The 9,473-nt window shown below is 52.0% G+C and overlaps 1 protein-coding gene across 7 annotated transcripts in view; it reads left to right on the top strand.

The window, feature by feature from the left end:
• Nprl3 (NPR3 like, GATOR1 complex subunit) overlaps positions 1-9,473 on the top strand; it is a 34,873-nt gene that overhangs the window by 24,179 nt on the left and 1,221 nt on the right. For all 7 annotated transcript variants that reach the window (XM_076839879.2, XM_076839878.2, XM_076839880.2 and 4 more), the window contains 6 exons: positions 199-336; positions 1,730-1,880; positions 5,547-5,659; positions 6,099-6,228; positions 8,310-8,499; positions 9,153-9,345. In XM_076839879.2, coding sequence (XP_076695994.1) covers positions 199-336; positions 1,730-1,880; positions 5,547-5,659; positions 6,099-6,228; positions 8,310-8,499; positions 9,153-9,345 — 915 coding nt within the window. The remainder of the gene's footprint in view (positions 1-198; positions 337-1,729; positions 1,881-5,546; positions 5,660-6,098; positions 6,229-8,309; positions 8,500-9,152; positions 9,346-9,473) is intronic.

Raw genomic sequence — 9,473 nt, forward strand, 5'->3', positions numbered from 1 at the left:
GAGAGATGCATTTGTGTGTGTTCCTAACAAGCTTTCTTACATGAACTGAAAAGATGCTTTCTGGTCCATGAAGTTTCCCCCTGCAGTTTCCTCCACCCAGCAGAGCAGTGTGCTGGGGCCACACTGGGTCTGGTGCTGTGATCTGTGCATGCACTTAGAGTGTTGCTGTGTGAACAGTCCTGGCTCCACTCTCTGCAGCCTATGCACATCTGGTGTGGTACGGCTCCACATCAACAGCTGGCTGGAAGTGAGCTTCTGTCTGCCCCACAAGATCCACTATGCTGCCTCCAGCCTGATTCCCCCTGAGGCCATCGAGCGGAGCCTGAAAGCCATCCGGTGAGAGCCCTTCCCTGTGGTGACCTCCTGAAGCTTTGCCTAAGACTTGTTCCAGAAATTCTCTTTTCCGAGCTGGGTGTAGTGGTACACACCTGTGATCCCAGGGACTGGGAGACTGAGGCAGGAGATTGCAAGTTCAAAATCAGTCTCAACAATTTAGTGAGGCCCTAAGTAATTTAGCAAGTCCCTGTCTCAAAAAACAACAATAAAAAAAAAAAAAAACACATTAAAACTATTTTCTGGGTGTGGTGTTGATGCAGGTAGTCCCAGCTACTTGGGTGCTTAGTGAGACCCTATCTCAAAAATTTTAGATAGATAGATAGATAGATAGATAAATGGGGCTGGGGGTGTAGCTTAATGGTAGAGCACCCCCTAAGTTCAATCCCTAGTACCTCCAAAAAAGAAAAAAATATATTTTCCTCTAAAAGTTGGCAGGTAGAATTCTACTCTTAGTAAACCATGATTTTGTGTCCAGTTCTGTTCAGAAATGACCCATCCCCTCTCCCCTGGGCCTCCCAGCCAGCCTGGGTGAGTGGGCCTTGATGGGCTGTGTGGCTGAGCATGAGGAGGAGCCAGTCCTGGGCCAGGGCAGATGTCATCTCATGGTGACGTGGATCCCAGCTTCTCGGCTACATTGATATTCTCTGAGGGGTGAGCTAGACCCAGTCTTGCGGCACAGGCACACATGCGCCTACACCAAGTCCCCTATTTCCTTGAGTACTATCTAAATAGTAAAAAGAAACCTGGGGGCTGGGGTGTGGCTCTGTGGTGGAGCACTAGCCTAGCCTATGCGAGGCTCTGAGTTTGATCCCCAAACAAAATAAAGAGGAGGAAAGAAACCTGGTATGCTAAGGCTGTAGCTTAGTAGTAGAATGTGCCTGTGTACAATCCCAGCACCACAAAAAAAAAAAAAAAAAAAAAAAAAAGGAAAAGAATGGAAATCTGGTCGCATTCTTGAATGTTTGGAAACCAGGGAAAGCAAAGTACGCCTGGACCCTCCCCACCCCCATCAGTGTCCCAAGTGACGCCTTCCCTCCAGTCCCTTGCTAAATATATTTTTAGGTAGTTCTATTCGTAGTCTGTGGAGAGGATTTTGCTTTTTCCATGTTTGAGACCATTTACTTAGGAAAGATTCTTTGATTCATTCAATCAGTAAACCTGTGCTGGGCACCCCAGAGGTAGAGTATGGCCCACCTCAGTTTTGGTCTAATTTGTTTTCTCCCAAGGGCAGCAGTGAGCCTTGCAGATTTTTTATGAAGGCTCCTGGACACTGCTGCCCTTCTCTTTGGTTCCTCCCTCATCCTACTTCTCCACAGTGCAGTGAGTTCTGGGTGCCTGCCTTGTGCAGGGGCCCTGTGATTCACAGGCCCACTGACATGACTTTGCTTCTCAGCCCCTACCATGCCTTGCTGCTGCTCAGTGATGAGAAGTCCCTGCTGAGTGAGCTCCCTGTTGACTGTTCCCCAGCTCTGGTGCGGGTGATCAAGACCACATCTGCTATGAAGAACCTACAGCAGTTAGCCCAGGATGCTGACCTGGCTTTGCTGCAGGTAGGGCCTGGGGGACTTGGATTGCATGCAGAGCAGGCAGCCCCAGGGTGGTGGTGGGAGGCACCAGGAAAGCAGGTTGCTCACCATGCTGCCTCCCAGGCCCTCTCTTCAGCTGAGAGCTATTGCATTATATGCCCTGACCAGGCCAGTTCCTGGGGTGCTTGAGGTTCTGACATCTGAGTCTGACCTAAGTTTTGGGTTGACTTCTTTGGTCTCGAATGCAGAGAAATGGAGGTGAGCTATGGGAGGCAGGAGGGAGGAACTCCCAGCACTGGGCAAAGGTCTGGAGGACAGGACCCAGGGCTGGCTTTGCGGAGGAGGTGGCACATAGTGCACTTGGCCAGTGCATGAAGTCTCCCAGAGGCACAGGAACAAGTGCGTGGGACATGAGGGCAGAAGCTTGCACACGGGCCCGCCACATGCTGAGCCAGGGCCTGAGCTGTGGCCTTCACACTGTGTACGTTTGTGCTGCCTCTTCTTTGTATGAGATGCCACCCTCTTGCTGGGCCATGCACTCTAAGGGAGGGACCCTCAGCCTTGGCCAGGGTGGATATGATTGGAGTGCGGGTGGGGCACAAGAAGAAGCTGACAGGCAAGGACCCAGCTTTTGATGGGGTGACATTGGCCAGGGCCGTGGGTACCATCCAAGGAAAGGACCCGGAGTGCCTGTGGGTGGCCCAGGGTGTCTGGTGTTGGTATGCACCACATGGCCACCAGGGGGCAGCAGATGCCAAGGCTAGGCCACTTGGGCTCATTGCCCAGGTCCCTAAGCTCAGCTTGGCCTGTGAAGCTCCTGCAGTGACATTTCTGCCTATTTTTTTCCCAAAACAGCATTTCAAATTCTCCTTCAGTGTGAATCTGGATGTGCTCTGTGTGCCCTGACCTTTATCTGCTCTGCTAGAGCACGCACTGGAGTCTGGCTTTGTGCTTCATTCTGGCTCCTGGACTGGACAGGACCCAGTGAGGACCGCATCCTGTTCACCCATGTGGTCTCACCATTCCCACACTTGCAGGACAGGGCCAGTATGGGGAAGGCTGAGGCTTTGCATATCCTGTTGTAAGTGCCGAAAGGAGCCGGGCACTCAGTCTTCACTGTGCTGAGCCTGCGCCTCACCCTTTCTTGCTGCAGCAAGGCTGTGTGGAAACCCTGAGGCCAGCCTTAATGGCTCACCCAGCCAGCCTTTAAGCAGGGTGCCATGCCCCCAGGTGGCGCTAGTCCTTTGGGGAGCATCTTCCTCAGGTGTGAATGTCACGGGATGTTTTAACATCATCATGCTCCATCTTAGTGCAAATAGTGTTCAATGGTAAAATCAGTATATTCTTACTCAGTTGGGCACAGTGGCCACACCTGTAACCCTAGAGATGTGGGAAGCTGAGGCCGGAGGATTGCAAGTTCTAGGCCAGCCTAGGCAACTTAGTAAGACTCTGTCTCAAAATAAAAAATAAAAAAGGGGCTGGGGTTGTAGCTCAGAGGTAGAGCGCTTGCCTTCCACATGTGAGGCATTGGATTTGTTCCTTAGCACCACATAAAAATAAACAAACAAAAGTATTGTGTCCATCTACAACTAAAAATTTAAAAATAATAAAAATAATAAAAAAAAAGACTGGGGATGTTGCTCAGTGGTAAAGCACTGCTGGGTTCAACCCCCAGAGCCAATAAATAAGTAAATAAATATATTCTCTATTGAAAATTGAAATGTTACAGGTATTACAGAGACAGAAAGAGGAAGTCCCTCTAATCTAATATTCCAGAACCTATAGATCTAATCTAATATTCTAGAACCTATAGATCCATCTAGTTTTTTTTTTTAAGACAGAGACAGAGAGAGAATTTTTTTAATATTTATTTTTCAGTTTTCAGTGGACACATCATCTTTATTTCATGTGGTGCTGAGGATTGAACCCAGCGCCCTGCGCATGCCAGGCAAGCGTGTTACTGCTTGAGCCATATCCCCAGCCCAACCCGAGATGGGGTCTGTATATATTGCCCAAGGTCTTGAACGCCTGGGCTCAAAGGTCCTCGTGTTTTGGCTTTCTGAGTAGCTGGGACTATACATGCATGCCACTGTGCCCTAAAAAAAAAAAAAAAAAAACACATAACTTTGAAATAAAGTTATGGTCACATTGTATATTATTATTATTTTTTTTTCAGTATGGGGAGTTGAACCCTACCACTAAGCCAATCCCCAGCCCTTTTATTTATTTATTTATTTATTTTTAAATAATTTTTTAGTTGTAGATTGACACAATGCCTTTTTATTTATTAATTTTTATGTGATGCTGAGGATCAAACCCAGTGCCTCATGCATGCTAGGCAAGCCCTCTACCATTGAACCACAAGGTAACCCTATTTTAAATTTTGAAACAAAGATTCACTATGTTGCCTAGTCTGGCCTCAAACTTGTGGTCCTCCTGCCTCCGCCTTCTGAGTGTATGTTCCTTATGACTGACTGAATATTGACCCTCACAGATCTACATCCAAACCCCAGCACCTGTGGTTGTGGCCTTTTGTGGGACTTTACAGATATTAGGATGTTAAGGATCTTGAGATGGGGAGATTTTCCTGGTAGGCCCTTAATGTAATCACAAGGGCCCCATGAAGCAAGAGTCAGAGTGACCATGGAGCCACCGGCTGAAGACACTGGCAGCTGAAGGAGGCAAGGGCAGGTTCTGTCCTGGAATCCAGAGGGAGCATTGCTGGGTTGTGGCCCTGTGACTTCTAGCCTTTACATGGTGCTCTGCTTGTGGAGATGGCCTGGAAGAAGCAGAGACCAGGCCAGCTGCTGCAGCAGAGACAAGGCCAGCTGCTGCAGCAGAGAGAAGAGTGGAGACAAGGAAAATGGGCAGCTCTGCATTTGGGTTGAGAGAAGAGGGGCAGTGATGGACCTGCTGTTTCTTCCGTGTTGATACCACTGGGGGTCCCATTTGCTGAGCTGAGTAGATGTGTCCTCTGCAGCACAGCAGGCCTCTGTCCTGATAGGGGTGGTTCAACACACTGGAGGCCCACCTGCCCCAAGGACAGAATGTATCCAGGGAGACACAGGCAGGAGCACAACTGTTGCTCTCAGACCTCTCCTCCATGAGAAGCTGGGGTGCTTGAGGTTCCTGGAAAGGACTCCTGATATCTGAGGGCCCAGAAGAACAGTGTGGCAGGATGTTCTCTAGGGGAAGGTAGGGCCCACAGGAACAAATCTGGGGCCTTTGGGTGTGCAGGGGTGTTAGGCTAGTAACTACATCTACTCCTTCTTGGGGAGCCGAGCTGGGGTCCTGGTGGGTGTGGGTAGAGCTGTTCCTCTGCTGGGACACCCAGCCAAGCCCCCTGCCTCGCTGGGTCCACCTGCACTACCCAACATTCCAAATGTCCCCATGCTCTTGGGCTTGAAGCCTGGGCCTGACAGTATTGTTCCTCAGCAAGAGCGCAGCAGCACAGGGTCTGGCCAGGAAGTGGCAGCGGTAGATAGTGCAGGCAGCAGTGATGAAAAGGCTCTGGTCCCAGGAGACACTGTGGGACCTGCCACCTGGTGGGAGGTGCTGCCCAAGTCAGGGAAGGGACTCCAGGGGCCATGGCCATAGGGTCTGTGCTGCATGAGCTTTGGACCAGCTTCTCCAGAGCAGGAAGACCATAGTATCCTAGGCCTGGTCCTCCCAGCCATCTGTGACCTGCAGGTGTTCCAGCTTGCGGCTCACCTGGTGTACTGGGGCAAAGCTGTCATCATCTACCCGCTGTGTGAGAACAATGTCTACGTGCTGTCTCCCAATGCCAGCGTGTGTCTGTGAGTACCACCAGTGCCCATGGTGGGGAGGGCGAGTCCCGTCAACCCTTCTGGGGATGCTCCCTGGGCTGCCAGGCTCCAGAGGCACTGGAGGCCTCGAGGCTAGACTTCCACTCCCACCCAGTGACTGATTTCAACTGTGCCCATCCTGAGTCTGGTCTGGCTGGCCCTGCCTGCATCAGGGCCACTTCCTCCTGACCAAGATCAGAGAGGGGTTTGGGGTAGCCAGTGCCTGTGGCTTCTGCTACCCCTTAAGGAAAAGTGCCAGGACTCTGTCCACCTGAAGGCTTGCCCAGCTCTGCTGTGTCACCTTACATTCATTCTGTCCTTACAGCGGCTGGCCCACCCAGCACAGATTCCCTATTGCCCACTGAGGGCCTGTGCTGAGGGTGCTGCCCACAGGTCTGCTGTGCCCACCACTGGACTCGTCTATCCCCAGGTATTCCCCGCTGGCTGAGCAGTTCTCCCGCCAGTTCCCATCCTGTGACCTGCCGTCCATCCTTGCCAAGTTCTCTTTGCCTGTCTCCTTGTCCGAGTTCAGGAATCCTCTGGCACCCCCTGCGCAGGAGGTGAGTCGTGGCAGCTGCAGGAGCTGTAGACCCTCAGTGCTGCTGCCGTTCTGCCTTGTTTTGGGGGCTTGCTGTTGCAGGTGCCATGTGGCAGGTGAGCACTGGCTGTTGTGCTGTCTCTGGGTTTGGGGTGCCCACAGATGGAAGGTGTCCCCCCCCTCCAAGTGAGTTGGCCTCTTGCCCACTTCCCTGGGTGTTCAGGGGGGTCCTATGGCCACCGGGCCTGGAATCTTCTTATCCAAGGGTCCTGGGTTGGGTGTGGGGAGGCTTCCTCCTGACATGGCAGATGGTATGTGGCTTCCTGTGTGGACTGTAGGGTGTCACTGTTCATAGGTGACAGGCAGGTTTGCCCCTTCACTGGTCAGATGGGATAGGACAGGTGTCTGAGATAGGCTGGGTGTTCTCAAGGCTTTCTTTCCAAAAGCCAAGTATTTGTTTTAGTTAAATCCAGATCTACCAGGCAAAACCCATGCTTAAAATCAAGCCCTTTCCCTTCTCAAATTGTGAATGAGAGTAAAATCCTGGTGTTTTCAGCTCATTTAGACGCTGAGCGTGACAGAGCTCTAAATACCCTCTTTTATGGAGCATGGTTTCTAGGAGCCCTGCCAGCTTCTTCCAGCTGAACAAGATACTCTGCATCTGTATCCTGCCTCCTCCGTCCTGGGCAAGGGCTGGCAGTGCTCCTACCCAGCAGAAGCTTCCCAGTATCGTGTGATGGGGTGGGTTTTGCAGGTCATTCCCTAGTGGCTGCCCCAGACCCTGTAGGGGCTCAGGCGGAGCCAGGTTTGGTTCCCTCAAGTCCCTGGGATGCATGCTCTAGTGCTTATGAAGCCCCTTGCTGTTCTTTCTTTTTTTTCCCCAATACTGGGGATTGCACTGGTACTCCACCAGCAGCCCTTTTTATATTTTATTTTGATACAGGGTCTTGCTAAGTTGCCCAGGCTGGCATCCAACTTGTGATCCTCCCACCTCAGCTTCTGAGGTGCTGGTATTATGGGTCTGCACCACCATACCTGGCCCTTTATTTCTTTTTTTCAATATTTCCTTAGTTCTAGATGGACACGATATCTTTATTTATTTATTTTTATGTGATGCTGAGATTGGAACCCAGTGCCCCACACATGCAAGGCAAATGATCCACCACTGAGCTACAACTCCAGTCCCCCTTTTTTTCTTTCTTTCTTTTTTTTAATATTTATTTTCTAGTTGTAGTTTGACATAATACTTTTATTTTTATGTGGTACTGAGGATTGAACCCAGGCCTCACACGTGCTAGGTGAGCGCTCTACCGCTGAGCCACAATCTCAGCCCCCCCCCCCTTTATTTCTTAATTTCACTTTAAGTTTATATATTTTGCAGTCCTTTTGAGTTTTGTTTTTTTTAAAGGATTAGCACATACATTCCCCCATTCCCCTCCCAACTCCAGCCCAGGTAACCCTAGTCAGCAGTTCCTTGCAGGCCTTCAAGGACAAGACTGTCCATACATACACCTTGCTCTGGGTCTGGGACCTGCACAAAGCACATTGCTCTGTTTTAGGTCTAGCCACAGAGGGCCTGGCCTGGACCTGTTGTATGGTGAGAGGGGCACTGGCTCCACCCTGAGCAGGGGACCCTTTCCTGGCTTCCTTCGGGGTCTACTTGTGTGTCCAGTGCAGACTTCAGGTGTATCCAGAAAGAGGACTTTCTGCCAACAACCTGTTTCCAAACGGTGTCTGGGTTTGCCCAGGGGTGGACTGGCTCACTAGGACCAGCAGCAGCTCCCAGTTATCTGAGGCTGAGGGAGGCAAAACAGAGATGGTTCTAGCTCAGAAAAGGTAGGGTTGCATCCCAGGCCTTGCTCCTTTGCCAGACACTAGCACAGTCCAGGTGTGTGCTAGGAGCCACTGTGGTGTGATTTGGGACCTCCCTTGGGGCAAGTAGGCATTGCAGAGCTTCCCAGCAGCTGTGGACTCTATTTTCTGAGGTGAGGAGCTTTCCTGCCAATGATTCAGCACCAGAGTATGCCGAGCCGTTTGGGGCCATGGCCATAGGAGGTTGACACTGGGATGGGAGAACCGGCCTTACCCACTGCCTGCCCACAGACCCAGCTCATCCAGATGGTGGTGTGGATGCTGCAGCACCGGCTCCTCATCCAGCTGCACACTTATGTCTGCCTGATGGCTTCCCCCAGTGAGGAAGAGCCCCGCCTGCGGGAGGAGGACGTCCCCTTCACTGCCCGGGTCAGCGGCCGCAGCCTCAGCACACCCAATGCCTTAAGCTTTGGCTCTCCAAGTAAGGTTCCCTCACCTGGGTCATCTGTCTAGTGATGGGGGATACAGGGGGTGGCAGCTAGGAAGTGTGACAGGTGCCTCCACATGGCTGCACACATGTGTGTCTGCCTCCATGTCTCCCATGGAGACCCTTCCTGTCTTCTCTGCCCACCATGGCTATCCTGGGCCTCTCTAGCAGGATCTTGCTGGCCAGGAGCAGCCCCAGCCTGGGATCAGAGCAGGATTTCACTTCACCAGGATAGTTGAAACCCCTGTGCCTGAGGGCCCATGAGGAGACTGTCTGTCATGGTCACTTCTAGGAAGATCCCTAAAGGTGGAAATCCATTGCCAAGTGCTGGGCCTCAGGTTAGGGGCAGGCTGTGGGCTTCATGCAAGGACCTTGCCTGTACAGATGCTCCATCTTCCAAGCTGGGTGAGGTGGTCGGATGCGCAGACATGCCTAGGGATACAGGGGGTATGCCATGGACCTATTCAGGGTCCTTGGGCTGCTCCCACGTTCTAGGTCAGACCCACAAGGGGGAATGTCACACCTAGGGGATGGGTGTCAGCCAAGTTTCTGGGTAGGGCAGCTGGGGAACCAGGAGGAGCCCTATATGTGTCCCTAGGTGGGGGCTGGCTCTGCCCTCACTGCTCCCTGACCTGTACTGCCCACAGCCAGCAGTGATGACATGACCCTCACCAGCCCCAGCATGGACAACTCCAGTGCAGAGCTGCTCCCCAGTGGGGATTCACCACTGAACAAGCGAATGACGGAGAGCCTGTTGGCCAGCCTGTCAGAGCATGAGCGGGCAGCCATCCTCAGTGTACCCGCTGCCCAGAACCCCGAGGATCTGCGCATGTTTGCCAGGTGGGGGCTGGTGGCTGGGTGGAGCTGTATAGAAAGTGGAAGGGGCATACCTGACATGACATGTTCCAGGGTGAGATGGCATCTCAGCACTGTCACTGAGGTCTGGGGCCTATATGCCTGTCTTTGGA

Source organism: Callospermophilus lateralis, chromosome 19 (genome assembly GCF_048772815.1).
Source record: "Callospermophilus lateralis isolate mCalLat2 chromosome 19, mCalLat2.hap1, whole genome shotgun sequence".
NCBI classification, from domain to species: Eukaryota; Metazoa; Chordata; class Mammalia; order Rodentia; family Sciuridae; genus Callospermophilus; species Callospermophilus lateralis.